Source organism: Paramacrobiotus metropolitanus, unplaced genomic scaffold, assembly GCF_019649055.1.
Source record: "Paramacrobiotus metropolitanus isolate TYO unplaced genomic scaffold, Prichtersi_v1.0 Parri_scaffold0000024, whole genome shotgun sequence".
Taxonomy (NCBI): domain Eukaryota; kingdom Metazoa; phylum Tardigrada; class Eutardigrada; order Parachela; family Macrobiotidae; genus Paramacrobiotus; species Paramacrobiotus metropolitanus.
In genome coordinates this window covers 756,855-775,497 of record NW_026570244.1, presented here as the reverse complement: position 1 = coordinate 775,497, position 18,643 = coordinate 756,855, and the positions used below count along the sequence as shown (strand labels likewise).

General features: G+C 48.1%; 4 protein-coding genes across 4 annotated transcripts; 2 read left to right on the top strand and 2 right to left on the bottom strand.

The window, feature by feature from the left end:
- Window positions 1–239: 239 nt before the first annotated feature.
- Window positions 240–4,260, top strand: LOC129587248 (uncharacterized). The gene is made up of 5 exons (XM_055480889.1): window positions 240–540; window positions 1,136–1,404; window positions 2,133–3,277; window positions 3,611–3,736; window positions 4,120–4,260. The coding sequence occupies exons 3-5, from the start codon at window positions 3,005–3,007 to the stop codon at window positions 4,258–4,260; spliced, it is 540 nt and encodes a 179-aa protein (XP_055336864.1). The 5' UTR covers window positions 240–540; window positions 1,136–1,404; window positions 2,133–3,004.
- A 420-nt stretch (window positions 4,261–4,680) lies between these two features.
- Window positions 4,681–10,449, bottom strand: LOC129587336 (uncharacterized). The gene is made up of 3 exons (XM_055481039.1): window positions 10,239–10,449; window positions 8,425–8,904; window positions 4,681–4,853 (listed from the first exon to the last, which is right to left on the bottom strand). Exons 1-3 carry the CDS (start codon window positions 10,321–10,323, stop codon window positions 4,804–4,806), a joined length of 615 nt encoding a protein of 204 aa, XP_055337014.1. The 5' UTR covers window positions 10,324–10,449; the 3' UTR covers window positions 4,681–4,803.
- Window positions 10,450–10,621: 172 nt separating this feature from the next.
- On the top strand, window positions 10,622–12,878 carry LOC129587335 (uncharacterized). Its single transcript, XM_055481038.1, has 6 exons — window positions 10,622–10,839; window positions 10,906–11,031; window positions 11,111–11,266; window positions 11,354–11,470; window positions 11,538–11,657; window positions 12,394–12,878. Exons 1-6 carry the CDS (start codon window positions 10,738–10,740, stop codon window positions 12,499–12,501), a joined length of 729 nt encoding a protein of 242 aa, XP_055337013.1. The 5' UTR covers window positions 10,622–10,737; the 3' UTR covers window positions 12,502–12,878.
- A 2,153-nt stretch (window positions 12,879–15,031) lies between these two features.
- On the bottom strand, window positions 15,032–18,643 carry LOC129587367 (uncharacterized). The gene is made up of 8 exons (XM_055481080.1): window positions 18,085–18,643; window positions 17,729–17,854; window positions 17,101–17,406; window positions 16,908–17,033; window positions 16,689–16,844; window positions 16,478–16,588; window positions 16,302–16,421; window positions 15,032–15,451 (listed from the first exon to the last, which is right to left on the bottom strand). The coding sequence occupies exons 1-8, from the start codon at window positions 18,373–18,375 to the stop codon at window positions 15,338–15,340; spliced, it is 1,350 nt and encodes a 449-aa protein (XP_055337055.1). The 5' UTR covers window positions 18,376–18,643; the 3' UTR covers window positions 15,032–15,337.

The window sequence follows — 18,643 nt, the reverse complement described above, 5'->3', positions numbered from 1 at the left end:
GAATTGTTCTTTTTGTTCTAAATTGGTTTATCAAGTTCAAGTGTAAATGGCTTTTAGCTTGTACAATTTGTCAATAAAGTACAGAAGTAAAGTTTCTGCAACTGCACAGTGCACACGCTGACACGCATGGATTACCCGCACCCCCCGGTGCGGCATGTTCCTTTAATTACCGGCACAGATAAATATTTTACTACTGTACTCGTAGATTGATTAGTTTGAGTCAACTTTGAGAATACAACTTTAGACAAGTAAGTGTAACAAGTAGTTTTGTTTGTTTTATACGAGGGAGCAAACTGCAAAATCATCAAAAATGTGTGCGTACGCTTTGGTAACACTTCTGTTCGTTTGTTGTTTTAAACTTCAAAACTTCTTTAGTCATCCTTATTATAACCAATGTGAATAAATGGCAGACTGAGAGCCTGAGCGTATACAGTAGTCTGCAACTCTGCATGATATCGTGCGTTTGCCCCACGGCGACCCAATTTATACTGCAGTGTTGAGATTCCTTGACTAATGGATGCTGCTAAAATCGGACGGATGGTAAGTTTCTGAAGATCAGGGAACGAAGTTTCATATGTGCTGTGATCGGGCTCGATTCCGTGGCAAACCGTGATTATGGAGCTGATGATTGCGGATCGCCCTCAGGCATCAGGTATGGGGCTTGGTACAGTACTTCGCAGTGCAACTGCACACTGATGGTGCCAGCAAAATCCTTTCACCTGTACAGTGCTCGAAATATTCAAGAGTATTGTAATTACTAATAAAATGAAATGTCATGTACGAGACTGATTGAGTGCAAACGATAATGCGAGTATCAGAAAAAGCTTTATGCGTATTCGCGTAACCAGTTAACGATAAACCCTATAAGGGCTAAGCAGCTGATCTGATAAACAGTAATCATTAATTAACATCCATAAAATCCTACCTTAAGGGAACTACTTTAACATTGAATTAGGTAATCTAGAAATAACTGGTTATTTAATGATGGTTTTATGGGATATTTGTCATGGTATTTCAGATTGTGGTGGTGGATATTGCAGTATAATTCGTTGTTCTGCGATGTTGAACTGCAGTCGCTGGACTGCTGTTCTTCGTTACTGGCTCTTGAAATGATGATATGCGTGCGTGTGTGTAGTGGCGCCTGCCCTGTCCACGCCCAGCACCCCGACGGCCCCGGAGGAGTCCACGGAGCACATTCCCCTCTTCGGGCTGGTGCGTCCTTGTGTCAGTGGCCAGGAGGAGCTGGTGGGGCATTTCCTGCAGGATCTCGACGTCGTCACGGCCATAGGCCATGCACACGCGACGGCACCATCCGAGTGATCCGGGAGACGGCCGCCGCCGTGGATGAGGGGGCCCGCGTGGAGAAGAGCACGGCCGTCGCCGGGGGAATCGTCTTCATCATTGGTGAGCCAGTAGTCTTCAGTCGACAGAATCATATACTGCGAAGAGTGCATAGATCGTCATGTCTCGCTTCATTGCTAATTTGCCAGGCATACGAGTAGTAATTATAACATCTTGTTGGAGCATAATTTATGAATGGTTTTAATTTACTAACTCCTATGCTTTTCCAGACAAACGTCAAACCGTAAGAAAACTACAAAATCGTCCTAAAATGTCGTTAAGATTGTGGTTGACATCCAGAATTCTTCGCACGTTTTTCACTGTCTCTGCTCTCGGTTGTTTTTTTATATTATTCTCATAATTTCATATGTTTTATAAGTAATAGTGAGTATTTTGTTATTCTTTCTAATTCTGGAATATTAATCTTCCGTTCTTTTACAGTAATTTAATTGTATTTTGCAGTAATATGTCGCCTGCAAGGCCCTGCACTTGATATCATGGAATGTAGTGCAATGGCTTATGGTGACTGAACATATCGTGAAAATTAGCACCGCCATTATGGAAACTGAAAAATTAGTAGCAACTAGTAACGTGAAGTAGTTCTGTCATTTTTTTGCCATTGCGGGTGCGTAAATATTTTTGGCACACGAGAAATGGGAATAAAATATTTTAAAAGCCAAATATTCTTACTTTGTCCATGAGTTCTGATGTTGCATTACAAAAATTTCTGTGGCCTGTGGTACAGAGGAACAGCGTTAAAGAGGAAACCACCGTGTTGTTGTGTATTACAGGCGGTGCCTTAGGCCTCAGCCATCGCCGGCGGCGTGGTCACGTTTCGCCATGGCCGCCGCCGTCCCCACCGCACCCGCGGCACTCTTATGGGGCGGGGCCGGCGTCAGCGCCGCGGGCGGCGTGACCAAGACCGTGGGGACGTACGTGGGCTCCATGGACCACAGCACCCTGGTGGAGCGCCTCCAGTGCGCCATCGAAGAAGACCAGATCGCCCACGACATCCTCGACTACTGCCGGCAACAGCTGCAGAGTGCCGCTACACCGTGCGACAAAGTCGGTAGCCGTTTAGCCGTTCTCAAGATGAATGCAGCATAATGCATTGTCTCGTACTCTCGTTGGATTTTGCTGTTGATAGATGTTTTAAATGTTTTAAGGCAAGCGCCTGCTGATATTTGGTAATTGATTTTGATGCTAAGAATGGTAAAAAATAACACTGAACGGCAAAAAAATTCTGTTGAAAACTAAGGTACGTATGTGCACAGTGTATTAATAACGATAAGTATCTGAGTACGAACTGAGTACTAAAACAGACGAGATTATAACAAAAACACTTCTTCAATGCTATCCTGCTCGGGGATTGTAACCATAACATGATAACACATATCGCGTTTTCCCCGTTGCATTTGGATAGATGTAGCAGTAGTCAGTCGAACTTCCGGTACGATTTCCGGTGAATGAAACTATGCTGCCCCCCGGTGCGGCAGCTTGGTACAGCTTTTGTTTCGTTAGTTCTTGACGAGAGTTGCCGTGCATTTACAGTACTTTCTATTTTCTTCCGCAATTTCTGGTTTGTTTCTGCTCGTTCAAAACTCAAAAGTGGTAGTATCACTGTTTTGTTGACTTTAAAATCAGCTCCAAGAGTTATGACGCCATGTCCGATTCGACGAGCGTGTTGGCAGCTGCGGAGGATGCTGTTGATCAGGGAATCGGAGAAGGATCACAAACGCGCACCTGCGTTTCGCCAAGCGACGCTGCCGTCGACCGAGCATCTCACAGCGATTGCGGCTCCTCGTCAGCCAAATCATCGTCGGACCCCAGCCACTTGAACAAAGAGCCCCTACAGACTGTTATCGAAGAGGAGAAAGTATTGGAACAAAAATGGGGATTGGCGAAGCACGTGAAGAATGTCTCAGCAGACATGGAGGTGAGGAATGCACGAGGTGAGGATTCTAGGAATACTGAATACACGAGCTCCTGTTTGTGATAATTTATCTTGCACTTTCTATAGAAGTGACTTTATTCAGCTTTAGAGAGATGGACATCGTCGCAGAGTTTCGCTAGGAATAACTTTCCACTTTTTAGCCTTTAGAGTTAAGATGTGAAGTTGTGAGCAGCGAATGCGAAGCTGTTTAGGGTTTTCGTGTGTGTTTCTGTTGTCGGAAAAGCTGGGTTTCCGTCATCTTAGTACAAAGTTACAAACATCCAAGTATTTCAAAATACTGCAGAATATTTGCAGCTGATTGCTATGTTACTGCAGAGATTCTGTGAGGCGTTGAAGAGACCGGACTACAAGGCCAAAAAGCTGAACATCAGCATCCGCGACAAGATCGTCGTGCGGGCTTCCAGAATTGCGGACCACGTGCTGGTCATGGGCACTGTCAGTGTAAGCGTGGAAGTTGAATGCTATCCAGCTGTGGTCGCGCATTATACTGCAACCCACCATAACAGATCTTCGATTCGCCAGCTGTAAGCCGTATGGTGACTCGAAGTTATGTTATTGTGGGCGGCAGTACACTGCTCGACGCCTCGACCACAAAGTAGGTAGATATCTCGATTAATTGCATAGAGCGTAAACAAGTGCTTCCCAATTCGAACTGTGCTAAGTTGCTGTTGTAGTCTCAGACCTGTACGTAATATACAATTTCCAAATTTTTGAGGATCCAGCCGTAATATTTTTGAGGTTGTGGATTTTTGAGGAGAGGATTTTTGAGGTCGCAGCCAGGATGTCTAATTCCCACTGTTTGTCATCGCTATCTCTTGCCGCAGTTCGTGCTGGATCCGCTGCCGTGTCCCTACGCCGAGCAGGAGGCGGCCTGCCAAGACTTCCGCGCGACGGCCCCGTACATTCTGAAGGCGCATCTGCAGTCAAAACACGACCTGCGCAATATGATCGTTTATGTAATATAGTAATTAGTAGTATATGATCGTTAGTAATATATGATCGTTTCTCCTACACTATACGTAACGGAGAATACCGCCAAATCCCCTCAATGATCTTTACTGTAGCCGCACACGATAGATAATGATTCGCTCAATCACAACTTCATCATGGCGCTGAGAAATCAGCATAGAAAACAGACGTCTTTAGACACAGATAGCTACGTGAAGATAGTTCACAACAATTGCATAAACGCCGGATTACGCCGGTGAGCAACACTGTATACATGACTATGCGTCACACAGCACTCCCGTTCCTAAGTTTGAAGCACGGCGAAAACCAATCACTTTGAGAAACGGAACATAACTTGAACGATTGGATGACCGTAATGAAGGAAAACGCTATATAAAAAATTACATGAAAGAAGAGGTGCAAGCGTTAAGGCAAGGCATTACGGCGAGGGTTCCCGTAGGGTCCGGTTACGAAGTGTCCGGATAACGGGGCGATCGGTTTCGTCGACGGGCTCGTCCGGTTTCCTGGCAGGACGACGAGGTTTGGTGACGCAGTCCCGCTCAATTTCCACGCGCAGCTCGGGATCCACGTCCTCGACGGGAATGTCCCACTGTGAATCAGTGTCACCCATTAAATCCAAATCAGACAGAGGCTCCGTGAACAGTTTTAGTCTCTTTACGTGGACAACAAGAGTGTTTTACCACGTTTTTTAGTACGCACAGACTGGATCTCGTAGTTAAGCTTTGATTTACGGCTAACCACTTTGTACGGTCCAAAGTAATGTGCGATTAATTTTGGAGACAAACCAACAGGAGTTACCGGCGTATACAATAACACCAAATCACCGATTTGGAATTCACGCGGTTCTCTTTTGATATTGCCGGTCAACATATAACCAGCTTGGACATTCTCAATATTAGCTTTTGCAACATCACTAGCCAGTTTAAGACGCTCAACGAGAGCCTGACTGTATTCGTGCATGTTATTCAAATTGTTATTCGGAAGTGCACCAAGCTGTGCGTCCATGACTGAACGGCACTCACGCCCGTACAACAAATAAAATGGTGTTTTATTTGTCGAGGCTTGCTTACTGGTGTTGTAAGCTGTAGTGACATATGGGAGATGTAGGTCCCAATCTTTTTGATTATCACTGACATACAGGCTAAGCATAACGGCTAAAGTTTTATTGAACCGCTCAGTCAATCCATTACACTGTGGATTGTACGCTGTTGTGTTCAGATGCCGCGTTTGACATAGCACTAGAACTTCCTGAACTACATCTGACAGAAATGGACCACCTTGGTCACTCAAAATTCTTGACGGCGCACCGTGACGCAGTATTACTTGATGCACCAAGAAATTAGCAACTGCAATAGCGGTCTGCGCCGGAATAGCTTTTGTTTCCACATATTTTGTCAAATAGTCAGTACAGACTATGACATACCGGTTGCCTTTAGCGGTACGGGGAACAGGACCAAAACATCCACTCCCACCATCTCGAATGCAGTGCCCACTGGAATTGGTTCAATAAGACCACCGGGTTTATCAGTTGGGACTTTACGAAGTTGACATTGTCGACAGCCGCGTATGTACTTACGCACATGATCACGCATGCGCGGCCAAAGTAGCGCTGACGCACACGAGTATACGTGCGCCAAAATCCCAAATGACCGGATGTACGCTCGTCGCGACAAGCGAACAATATGTCACGTCGCAAATGTTTTGGTACTACGAGGAGCAGTACGTCTTCCCCGTCAACTAACGCTTTGCGATACAACAAGTTGTTTTTCATGGTATAACACACAGTGTCGCGAGACACCAAACCGATTGCCAACTTGTCAATCACATCACACAGTCGTGGGTCTTGCACCTGTTCATAGTGGAAATCTGGAGTGTCGGTCATGGCTACTAACATGTCCATTTCGACATCAGCACTGTCAGCTGGTTCGACGGGATGTCGCGATAGCGCATCCGCATTCTGGTGACGTTTGCCGCTACGGTATACAATTTCAAAATTGTATTCTTGTAACAAGACCGCCCACCTGCTCAGACGACCGGCTAATTCACGCCGGCTCATAAGCCAACACAGTGCACAGTGGTCTGTCACAATGCGAAACATCTTACCATACAAATAAGGTCGTAACTTTTTAACCGACCAAACAATTGCCAGACACTCTTGTTCAGTGACCGCATAATTACGTTCTGCGGGACTGAAACTTTGCTAACGTACGCCAACACCCGTTCGCAGTCACCCAGTTTAGATACTAAACATGCGCCTATTCCAAGGCCGCTAGCATCGCAGTGTAGCTCGATCTCAGCATTTGGATCATAATGAGCTAAAATCGGCGAACTAATTAGTGCGTGTTTGAGTTTTTCGAAAGCAACCATCTGTTCGGAAGACCACACAAACGGTTCGGTTTTTCTCGTTAACCGTACCAGCGGTTCCGATAGACCGGCAAAATCCGTACAAACCGACGAAAATACGAACAAAGTCCTAAGAACGACTTTATGTCCGTGACATTTTCTGGTACTGGATAATCTGCGATTGCCAACAGTTTATCGGGATCGGGACTAATACCATTACGGTCAACGACATGACCAAGGTATTTGGTGCAATCGGACGCGAAAACACATTTTGATGGTTTAAGCACAATACCTGCGTGGCGAAGCTTGCGCAGTACGGCATCAAGGTGCTCCATGTGCTCTTCAAACGTCTTCGAATAGATGAGTACATCATCTATGTACACTATAACAAACTGCCATCTGAATTCATTCAGTATTTTGTCCATTGACCTTTGAAAGGTCGCCCCGGCGTTACACAAGCCGAAGGGCATACGGCTGAATTCATATAAGCCGTCAGGCGTCACAAAAGCGGTACGGTCCTTGCTGGACTCCGCTACGGGGATCTGCCAGTATCCCCACGCCATATCTAAGGAAGTAAAATAAGCGCACCCACCTAACTGATCAAGCGCGTCGTCCAAGCGGGGCATTGGGTACACGTCCTTCTTGGTAACAGCATTGACCCGGCGATAATCAACACAAAACCTCGTTGTGCCGTCTCGCTTGTGTACGAGTACAATGGGAGACGACCACGGGCTACAGGATGGGGTCACAATGCCTTGGCGGAGCATTTTATCAACTTCTGTACGAATGACAATACGCTCGGCCCACGATCGCCGGTAAGGAGGTTGGGACACTGGCAATGCACTGCCTGTGTCTATAACATGCGAAACTCCTTTTACTTCGCCAATAGGGCGTTCAGCAGTGGGAAACACGCTTACGTGTTTGCGCAACACAGCGTGCAACTGTTCAGTTTGATCGGCAGTTAAATTTGCACCACACTGAAGTTCTGGGAGTTCACACGTTTCAACCACCGAGCACTCTGGAACGCGGTCAACATACATTGGTGTCGCAGACGCAATATTCTGACCCTTACCGATTGTTTGGGTCATGCGAGAGAAATTTGCACACGCCAAATAACACACATTGTTGACAATTTTGACTAGCGCGTTTGATGTACGTAACCCTTTTGAGCGAACGTGTTAGCGTTTGGGAAACTATAAACTCCATATTTTCTGGTTTCACACGGCCAGGAAATAGATTACGGTTTAGTTGACATTTCACCCAAGCTACGTGACCAGCGGGAATGTGCACTTTGCGACTTGCAACAAGATTCCGCGCTTTCCATGGCCTGAACTGTTCGCCATCACGTTCATCAAAGCGCCGTATAGTACGACCGGCATAATCAATTACTAGATCCGTTCGCATCAGAAAATCATTACCGACCAATAATTCACGATCGTACGTGTCTAGCACAAGTACGTTAATTTGGTGCGAACAGTTTGCCAATAACACATCAACACAAATAGTGCCGACAGGCGATATCAATTGCCACTAACACCTTTAACGGGCCGCCCGGTATATGACTGAATACACAGATCTAACATCTGTGCACAGTGCACACTCATAATCGTTACAGCGGAGCCGGTGTCAATCACAGCAGGCACGGCCATACCATTAACATATGCCGTAGTGCAAACTGGAGCCGGAACAGTTGAATCGTCATTTGGTTCTTCTATCGGAAATGCATCGAAAGGAAAACCAGCAAAATCAGGGGATCAGACGTATGAGCAGCTAAACCCCTGTACTTAGCTACTCTCTGGAGTTTAAATTTCCCTCACCTTCCGACGGCAGAGCATTTCCATGCTTCGCGTGTGCCGCTTTACGTTCCCGCATGCGATCCCAACACCGGCTTTCTTGGTGACCTTGCCGACCGCAGAAATCACACCGCGACTTGTCGTCTTGGTTCCGTTCAACCGTCACAGCCGGTTTGCGGGATTCGCCATTGCCGCCGTTGCGTGTACCACCACGGCCACGTCCACGAGCACGACCTCGGCCACCGCGACCACGGCCTCCACGGGCACCAGCAGCGCCTCCCCGTACAAACGTTTGCGTCAACACAGGCGCGGCTGACTGAGTCTCGGGAGGTGTCGATGAGCCGGCAGCCATCTGGAACTCTTGCTGCAAACGGGCAGAGATAGCTCTGTCCACAGCCTGTTGAAATTCACTGGACTGCAGCACGTTTGACACGTTTGCTGAACTGACATCACCGGCAGCAGTTTCGTCGTCTTCACTTTGCTTCTGCTTTGCCGAGACTTCAGCTGTCAAAATGACATTTGTGTTAGAACTTGTACGTTCCGAATCAACTTTTAACACCTTGAAACGTGTCAATAACTCTTCCGGTGTTGTCGGATTAAGCACCGCCATATGATTACGTAGGCTTGTACTAAGACCGTTCAACAGGTAGCGCACTTTCATTTCGTTTGACATCGCAGTATCGACTTTATGACAAAGGTCAATGATAGAGTAGTAATATTCAACCAGTCTCTCTTTATCCTGATTGAATTTGCGATTTTGCAACTTGTTCTGATAGTCCCACTTCTCATCCTCACTGACAAATTCTGTGAGAAATGCAGTACGCAAAGCGTCCCAAGTCGCAAACGGCTTTCTGAGGTTATACCACTGCTTAGCGGCACCAGCCGTCAAGTAGAACGCAAACCGTTCATTTTGGTTTTGTCCAGCCAATTCGACATGGTCGCTGCTTCTTCAAACTCCTTCATCCATTCACGAGCGTTATGCTCTGAAGGCTTGAATTTATCGCACTGCAGCGGACCACTTACTGGAGCGTCTGTTGCGACCTTTACAAGACTCTGTAGGCCATCAGTAAGTGCTTTAACTTGTGCATCCATATTGACACTTTCAGTATTATTAATGTCAACGAGAACCGTTGCAGTACGTTCTGGTATATCGGTCAAGAAAGGTGACTGTGTACCTGTCTCAACGAGTGGCGAAGCGTCACTTTCAAGTATAACAGCCGACTGTGTTGAGCTTAATGCGGTAACAGGCTCATCGTCATCTGATATTAATTCTTCATCAGATTTGATTTCGCCCTGGGCACGCCTGACCTTTTCGGTTTTGGCAATTCGCCTTCTGCAAACTCTGCTTGACCGTCTGAACGCAACGTCCGTCCTCCGGCTTTTTTTTAATATGTCTGCTTCTGTATACGGAAAAGTCTGTGTAGCAGCTTTCGAACTTGAAGCTACAGTTATTGAACTTGCGACAGGCTTATCTGCTGCTGCAGTTGCAACTGACTTATCTGCTTTCTTAGTTAGCGGTTGCGTTGATTTACCGCTCTTGTCGGACATTAACGTCGACAATTATTTAACCAAGAATAGCATTACAAATAATGTTGGATTGCGCCTGGTGCAGCATGTATCCCAACACGACATTAGCAGTCAAACTACCAGCAGATAAGAGAATTAACAGTTGAGTTGACCACGAGCAACAGCTCATCAACTTTCTGATCGGTGCTACTATACAGTTCAAAACTTTACACATTTTGAACAAAAGCAACAACCAAATATTGTACGATATGCGATTCTTGTACGAATATTACATTCAAAAGAACTATCCGCTGAATAACGGAATCACATACCCAAAGCCGCTTCCACCGCCTTTAAACGTTCATTACAGGTGTCGTAAAGATGGGTATAAAATGGATCAATAACGGGAGCCGTCATATCGACTGAGAACAGAAAGGTCACCGGGCTATTACGGTTGCTAAACGCATCCACCCAGGAGCGCCATAATATATGATCGTTTCTCCTACACTATGCGTAACGGAGAATACCGCCAAATCCCCTCAATGATCTTTACTGTAGCCGCACACGATAGATAATGATTCGCTCAATCACAACTTCATCATGGCGCTGAGAAATCAGCATAGAAAACAGACGTCTTTAGACACAGATAGCTACGTGAAGATAGTTCACAACAATTGCATAAACGCCGGATTACGCCGGTGAGCAACACTGTATACATGACTATGCGTCACACAGCACAACGTCATATTGAATTTTGTGTGCCCCTGTCCGGGTCGGTTCAACGGCAGGCAGGGCTGTCCGGTGGTGCGCTTCGATCCTGGTCAAGGGCATATGCGGGAACATCTGGCTAAGTACCACCGGAAGTACTACGCCGCGGTGACCGATGCCCTGGTGGCGGCTGACAGTGAGGAAGACGATCCGCAGCTCGTGCAGGTAGTGCGCGTCGGGTTGGAATATGTTGTTACGGTTTAACCGGTGAATTTGGCTTATCACTGGCAGAAACACGAGACGTTCATGCGGCGCACCCGCCGCCTGTTCTTCCCGGGCTGGACGCGCCGCAAGGAGGAGCTCTTCCCCAGCCAGATCATCCCGGACAAGGTCGTCATTCCCACGAAAATCAGCAAGGTGGGTGGTACAGCGTGTTGGCTGTGCTGTTAGTGGCCTTCGTAAGCTGTTGAAGTAATCAATCCGTTGTTTCGTGCAGGAGGGCGAAATCCAGTACATCTGCAACATTGACCCCTGCAGCAAACGCACGTTTCGCCCTCCGCACGCCGCTTCCGGCGTGCACACGCACGTGTGGACGGAGCATCGATCCCGACTGGATATGCGCACCAGTTTGTACCATAAATGCCCTGCGCCGGTAAGAGACACAGAGCCCAGTGCCGGAAAGAACAGCATAGTGTTATAGGACGGAGTGCACACAGTGCTACACGGTCGGATTTTGCAGAAATGCCGGGAAATTGTGCTGGGCTGTGAGCACCAGATGGAACCCCACGTCAAGGCCGTGCACCCCGAGCTGCTGCCCCCCTTTGCACGCCAGGAATATTCGGAGGCCGCGAAGAAGGTTGTGCGGAACTGTTCCCTTAGCGCGCAGTCAGTGCCGTTGTAATTGTTTAATTGGGTTTGTGTAGAAGCGGAAGGATCTGGAGGACAGCATCCCGACCGCCTGCATTGGAGCGGCCCTCGCCAACGATCAGCAGGATGACGATGACAGTCAACTGTTTTTGCAGTGTTACTCGTGTCCTGTCGCGGTAAGTATTTTTACCTTGCTCTCTTCATGATTTCACAGTTGAGTTGGTACTATTTTACAAACTAGATACTCTTGCTAAGAGGCGCTTTCCCGACTGTTTTCCTTTCTGATCAGTTTGCGCTTGCCTGCTTAGTATCATTAGACTCCCTCAGAAATTTCTGTAATTTTCTTTTAAAATCGAAATCGCGCCTGTGTCAGAATTTGGAGTTAAGATATTCTTAAGAAATCAACGGCAAAAAGTAGCGCGATAGGGCAGAAAAAGTGAGACAGTTATGGAGAAAACACAATGCAGGTTGCAGCGAGACTAGTTGCAATATGTTTCCAAATGTGATGCTTATAACTCTGCCGACTAACTAAACCAATAAAAGCTTTCACAGCTGCAGTACTGTGATCTCGGCGCTACACAGCCATGTCAGTTCTAATCAGGCAATTCTATTAGCCTGATAAAATAGGTGGGTAACCTTTACACTTGTAGTTGTAAGAAACTTGAACTTGTATTCACAAGGCCGTATTTACGTTTTCCTTCTGATGACATTCTCCTTAGTCGTTGTGTAGCACCGAGATCACAGTACTGTGTTTTGGGCCTTTGGCAGTATTTTGAAATGTAGACTTGTATCCTTTTTTGGGTTAGTGGTACGATGTAAAGTTTGCGGTGTTGTGCGCTGTGCAGTTGAATTCAGCGCCCAGTACGCTTCTTGCTCGTTACGGGGATAATCGTACTGACGTGGGCTTTACAGGCGTGCGAGAAAATGTTCATGGGTGATTCTGCGCGGAAATACATGGTCTGGCACTTGGGCGCTGACCACGAGGCTGACTGGAATGTCCAGGAGACCCCGGTCGCTTGATGGCGGCGGTTGGATTGCCTCCACAGCACTGCGCTGTCGCAGTGACGGTGTTCTGGCTCATCCGTGCTTCCGGATAAACGACGTCTTTCTGCTGGCGAGTAGCGAATCTGTCTCCCGGCCTAGAAACTGGTGTGCCGAATAGAATGCTGTTCCTGGAGTTTGTGAATGTCACTTTTTTGTTTTCGTTGCTCTGCAGAAGAGTCATACAACTGCGTGCTACAATGTACCTCTGTACAAATACTGTTAAACAGCAGCTTGTTACGGGGAGTTTTTCTTTGCAGATTATGGTATATGTCAAGTGTACTGAGTAGTTAGGTACCTAAACTACATATTTTCGATTAGAATTGTTTTGCGATTTTCGAACAGTGCGAACTACATGCAATGATACAAGTAAAACAATAGTACATGACTAAAACTTGAGAATTTCGTGCAGTGCAGTGCTGAATGGACGCCGGACGTGTGTGTCTGGCTGCAACTGCAGACAGCTTGAGCTAGCACACTATAGTACGTACATATCATGGTATCAGCAACAGTTTATACGTTGAGAGCACTAAGTATGCCAAATGGAAACAAATCTTTCCAGGACTTTAAGAAGCAGGAAATCACGTTACTTGGTTCACGCACTTTACAGCGCAATTGCAAACAGTGCAATGTGCTGCCAGGTCCCCTGTTTCCAGACCGCCCAATTAAAACCGTGCGACCTTTGTCAAAGCACTGTGCCAGCCTTATTCTCAGTAAATTGTCGCGTTGCTTCTTCGCATTTACTGGATGATGCCAAAAAAACTGGCCGTTGACACTCTAGTGACTACAAATATGTACAAGTGCTGTCGGTCGCATTTCTCAACATCAACACAAAAACAGCATTTCGGTATTGGCAAGAAACAACCGGAAATGCACAAGAACACGAAGGAGCCGTCCGCCAATACACTAAACTAGACACAGCGTGACGAGAAGGCCCGTCTATCAACTAACGGTTTGTTCAATGAAATTTCTGCCGTAAGTAAGGAAACCAGAACGCACGTTCACAAATCATGGGAGCGGAAACTTTGGCGCAGCACGTGCTTCGTCGGATGCGCGAATTCGCGAGAAGATGGTGTCGCCTGGCCGGAAGCACTACCGAGCCGCACGGAGCATCACTGCGAAAGAATTAGGGCATTGGTGTGACAGGAATACCGCGAACTGTGTTGCCCCTTGAGCGACTACGGCTTGTTTCGCGGGCACATTCCAGACGTCGCGGTGGTCGGCCTGGATGTGCCAGAGCATGTATTCCCGCTGACATCCCTCTCCTAGACACAGAAAGTCGGTGCGGCAGCCCTGCGAAGGGGACGAGTTTAGGCGGCCATCTGCACGGTCAACGGGCCAGCAACGTCTCAGGCAGGTGACCTTTGCAACCTACCAGGAAAGCCACTACCACCCAGTGGTAGGTAGCCCTTTGCTACCTACCACTGGTACCAACCCACGCTCCGCTCGTCGGCGGGAATGGGAACGCGGTCCTCCAGCGCTTTCAGCTTCTGCAACACACACCGACTTTCACTCTTACTGGGCGACGCAGGACTGACTGGTTAGCACCAACCAAGTGAACCAACCTGTGCGCTTCCGGCGAGTAGTCGACGGACAATCCCAGCAGCTCGGGATGCACAGCCTTGACGTGCAGTTCCATCTGCTCCTCGGCAGCGTTCATCACCCGCTGACCCGGTCGCATCCCTGCCAGCCAAAGCATGCACTGATCACACCATTCAGCAAGCACAAACACCAGCAGGAGTGCACCTTACCGGCGCAGGACAGGACAGGCGTGGTAGCATGCGGTGTCCACCAGGTCGTAGCGTTTTCCCTGCTCCTGCAGCATGTGTAGGTGGATGCCGAACGCCGAGGCGATGGCGTGGTCGCTGCAGGGATCGATGCTGCACATCAGCACATGTACTTGATTACACCGTCCTGAGGGAAAACAACGGAGCACCGCTTCACTTCTGCACGTCTGTGACTGACTACGACCAACTATCCTCAACACCTGCACTTTCGTGGGAATGATGATTCTGTCCGGAATGATCTGGCTGGGGAACATGATGATCTGGCTCCTTCTCGCGCGTCCACGCCGGGAATGTGGAGTGACGGGCGCGCTGTCGGTAGTAGAGGCGCGTCTGCTTAAAGGAGGCAATCACGAACGAGTAATCACTGACAATTAATTTACCCACATTTTTCGCCTTACCAGTACCTTGAGTGTAGGCAAGTTTGCTACAGTACTTCTAGTCGTACCGGTAACTGCAACAGCCAGGACGAAAACGAAGAACTAACGAAACGAACGAAATAAAAGCCGTAGCAAGCTGCCACACCGGGGGGTCAGCATGGTTTCTTTAATGAGTTTAATCTTCACCGGAAATACCGCAAGTTATATGGAATTGTTATAACTGCACTCCGTACTCCGTAGTTGCAATTGGTTGTCAATTTTCAACGCTCGTAATATCATTATACTGCTTTTCGCTTCAGTTACAGCTTTTATGTAAACACTAAACAGTTAGTATGAGCTCACGATGACAGCAGAAAGAATCTACAAGGACAACAAAAGAAATGCAGACGCCGTCCGTGGATTCAGTGGACCGTGAGAAATTGAAAGGGTTGCGAACAGGGAAAGGGCGGACAGTCTGTCGCAGCTCGTAAATGAAGAAACAGAAAAATACCATTGACAAACTATAGGAAAAGAAATTCGGCACATCCATTTCCAGGCCGGGAGACAGATTCGCTAGTAGGACTAGGAACGTTGTTCATGTGGAAGCACAGATGAGCCAAAACAGCGTCAATGCGCGTGGCTGAGACTGGTCACTCCGCCGCGCCGCCGCCATCAAGTGACTGGGGACTCCTGGACGTTCCAGTCGGCCTCGTGGTCAGCGCCCACGTGCCAGACCATGTACTTCCGCGCCGACTCAGCCAGACCCAGGAAGACTTTGTCGCACTTCTGAAAAGCGCAAGTAAGTACAAATTTACAATTATCCCCACAGGCCACAACGCGCAAGCAGCGTACTGGGCGTTTAGTACCCGAAATAGGAAATACATTTCAAAATTCAGCTGAAACACAGTATTGTGATCTCGGTGCTACACAACGACATGGCTTCTATTCAGCCTGATAAAAATCTAAAATAGGTACTTGTAGTTGTAAATTTAACTTTATTCACAAGGCCGTTTTTACCGCTTTCCTGCTGCTGTGTTTCTCCTTTAGTAATTAGTACCATTAAATCCTCAGAATTCTTCAAATTTAAAAAGAATCAAATCGCCCCAAAGTGAGAAACTCGAATTTAAAGATCTCAGAAAATCCAGCGCAGATATGGTGGCTGACTTGGATCAAAACGTCAGCATGCGCCATACGCAGTATCTGCGAGACTGCGACTAGTCTCGCTGATTCTGCATTATGTCTTCTCGATAAATGTCTCACTTTTTTTGCCCTATCGCGCGCTAGTGTCCCAGATTGCATTGATTCCGATGCGCGACAGCTGTCGAAAAAAACCCTGTTTTGAATTGTTGATAAAAGACGGAATCACAGACACGCATCTCCACAACGGCACCATACAGCGTACCGTGATCTAAACTCTAAATAACGCTGGCTAACATGTTGTTCAAAGTCAGCCATTCGCGTTGATTTACGTGAAACCTCTTAACTCCAGTTTCTAACTTCGCGGAGTTTAATTATCAACCCTACCAAGCACAAACTGATCAGAAATGAAAACGTTCGGGAAAGCGCCTTGTTAGTGAGTGTCCGGTGGGCAAAACAGTATCACGTTGAATCATGAAGAGAAGAATGGTACAAATACCTTGACAGGACATGTGTAACGCTGCAGAAACAGCTGGCCGCCCTCGTCAGCTTGCGGATCGTTGGCAAGGGCCTCTCCGATGCAGGCGGCAGGGATGCTGTCCTCCAGATCCTTCCGCTTCTACACAAACCCAATCATCCAGTTACAACGGCGCTCACCGAACAGCACCACCCTACCTTCTTGGCCGCCTCCGAGTAATCCGTCCGCGGTCCCAGCAGCTCGGGGTGCACGGCCTTGACGTGGGATTCCAGCTGTCGCGCACAGCCACGCACCGTTTCCCGGCATTTCTGCAAACACCGGCCTTGTAGTACAGGCACTTTGCGCACTCCCGTTCTGTAATGATATAGTGTTCCACCCGGCGCTGTGCTGTGCCCACTGCCCACTTACCGCCGCCGGGCATTGGTGGTACAGACTGGTGCGCAGATCCAACCGGGACTGATGCTCCGTCCACACGTGGGCGTGCACGCCGGCAGCCGCGTGCGGAGGGCGGAACTTGCGTCGGCGGCAGGGGTCAATGTTGCAGATGTACATGATTTCGCCCTCCTGCACGCAACAACGGAATGATTACTTCGAAGACACTAACAGCCAACACGCTGCGCCACCCACCTCGCTGATTTTCGTGGGAATGACGACCTTGTCCGGGATGATCTGGCTGGGGAAGAGCTCCTCCTTGCGGCGCGTCCAGCCCGGGAAGAACAGGCGGCGGGTGCGCCGCATAAACCTCTCGTGTTTCTGCCAAAGACGCAGCCACATTAACCGGTTAAACCGTGATAACATATGCCAACACGACGCGCACTACCTGCATGAGCTGCGCATCGTCTTCGTCAGCCGCCACCAGGGCATTCGTCACCGCGTCGTAGTACTTCCGGTGGTACTTCTCCAGATGCTCGTGCATGTGTCCTTCGCCAGGATCGAAGCGCACCACCGGGCAGCTCTTCTTCCCGTTGAACTTGGCCGGACAGGGACACACAAAGTTCAGGATGACGTTGCGCAGGTCGTGCTTGGCCTGCAGGTGCGCCTTCAGAAAGGACGGGGCCGACGCGCGGAAGGCTTTGCAGGCCTCCGTCTGCTCCGCGTAGGGACACGGCAGCGGATCCAGCATGAACTGCGGCAAGAGATGAGCGATGACAAAAGATTACAGTCATTACTACATGTAGAATATCAGACATCCTGTCTGCGACTCAAAAACTTGGAAATTGTAATTTATACGTACAGGTTCGAGCACCGTACAAGTTACAACAGCGACCCAGCAGGGCGCAGCGCATCGCAAGCAAATAGCTCGAAAATGGAAGCGCTTGTTTACGCTCTATGCATTTAATCGAAATATCCTCTACTTTTTCGTCGAGCATTATACTGCAACCCACAATAACGGATCCTCGATTCACCATACAGCTGGATAACATTCAACTTAATAACTTCACCCTTACGTCGACAGTGCCCATGACCAGCACGTGGTCCGCAATTCTGGAAGCCCGCACGACGATCTTGTCGCGGATGCTGATGTTCAGCTTCTTCGCCCTGAAGTCGGGTCTCTTCAACGCGCCACAGAATTTCTGCAATAACATCATAACAATACTGTAGTGCTTTAGAATGCTTGTACTAGGATGACAGAAACGGCTGAGAAACCCAGTTTTTCAACAACAGAAGCACACACAAGGTATTCTTACGAATCTTCGCGACACTGTCCATCTCACTTAAGCTGAATAAAGTGGCTTCAACACTCGTATTTAAAAAGTGCAGGATAAATTAAACACGAGCAGTGACGAGCTCGTGCATTCCTCACCTCCATATCTGCGGATACATTCTGCACGTGCTTCGCCAATCCCCAGTTGTGTCCCAGTACTTTCTCCTCCTCGACAACAGTCTGTTGGGGCTTGTTCTTCAAATGGCTGGTGTCAGGGGACGATTTGGCGGACGAGGAGCCGCAATCGCTGTGAGCTGCTCCGCCTGCTCGGTCGACGGCAGCGTCGCTTGGCGAAACGCAGGTACGCGCTTGTGCTTCTTCTCCGCTTCCCTGATCAACCTGATCATTAGTATCCTCCGCCGACGGCAACACAGTCGCCGAATCGGACATGGCGTTCACAACTCCTGGAGTTGATTGTAAAGTCAACAAAACAGTGATACTACCACTTTCGAAGGAGCAGAAACAAACTATAAATTGTGGATGAAAATAGAAATTAGAAAGTAACAGCTCTCGTCAAGATTCAAGAACTAACGAAACAAAAGCTGTCCCAAGCTGCCGCACCGGGGGGCAGCATGGTTTCGTTCACCGGAAAATATTAATAGTACCGGAAGTTATGTGACATGTCATTTAAAATTGAACTGGAGCCCGGATACTTCGA

Coding starts and splice junctions, on each gene's coding strand:
- LOC129587367 (XM_055481080.1), bottom strand. CDS start 18,375: ATGTCCGATTCGGCGACTGTGTTGCCGTCGGCGGAGGATACTAATGAT. Junction 17,407..17,728: donor TGGTCATGGGCACTGTCGAC/GTAAGGGTGAAG, acceptor CTCTTGCCGCAG/TTCATGCTGGATCCGCTGCC. Junction 16,845..16,907: donor TTCCCACGAAAATCAGCGAG/GTGGGTGGCGCA, acceptor TGTTGCGTGCAG/GAGGGCGAAATCATGTACAT.
- LOC129587335 (XM_055481038.1), top strand. CDS start 10,738: ATGCGGGAACATCTGGCTAAGTACCACCGGAAGTACTACGCCGCGGTG. Junction 10,840..10,905: donor ACGATCCGCAGCTCGTGCAG/GTAGTGCGCGTC, acceptor TATCACTGGCAG/AAACACGAGACGTTCATGCG. Junction 11,032..11,110: donor TTCCCACGAAAATCAGCAAG/GTGGGTGGTACA, acceptor TGTTTCGTGCAG/GAGGGCGAAATCCAGTACAT.
- LOC129587248 (XM_055480889.1), top strand. CDS start 3,005: ATGTCCGATTCGACGAGCGTGTTGGCAGCTGCGGAGGATGCTGTTGAT. Junction 3,278..3,610: donor ATGTCTCAGCAGACATGGAG/GTGAGGAATGCA, acceptor ATGTTACTGCAG/AGATTCTGTGAGGCGTTGAA. Junction 3,737..4,119: donor TGGTCATGGGCACTGTCAGT/GTAAGCGTGGAA, acceptor CTCTTGCCGCAG/TTCGTGCTGGATCCGCTGCC.
- LOC129587336 (XM_055481039.1), bottom strand. CDS start 10,323: ATGACGGCTCCCGTTATTGATCCATTTTATACCCATCTTTACGACACC. Junction 8,905..10,238: donor GGCGGTGGAAGCGGCTTTGG/GTATGTGATTCC, acceptor TCATTTTGACAG/CTGAAGTCTCGGCAAAGCAG. Junction 4,854..8,424: donor AAATGCTCTGCCGTCGGAAG/GTGAGGGAAATT, acceptor ACTGATTCACAG/TGGGACATTCCCGTCGAGGA.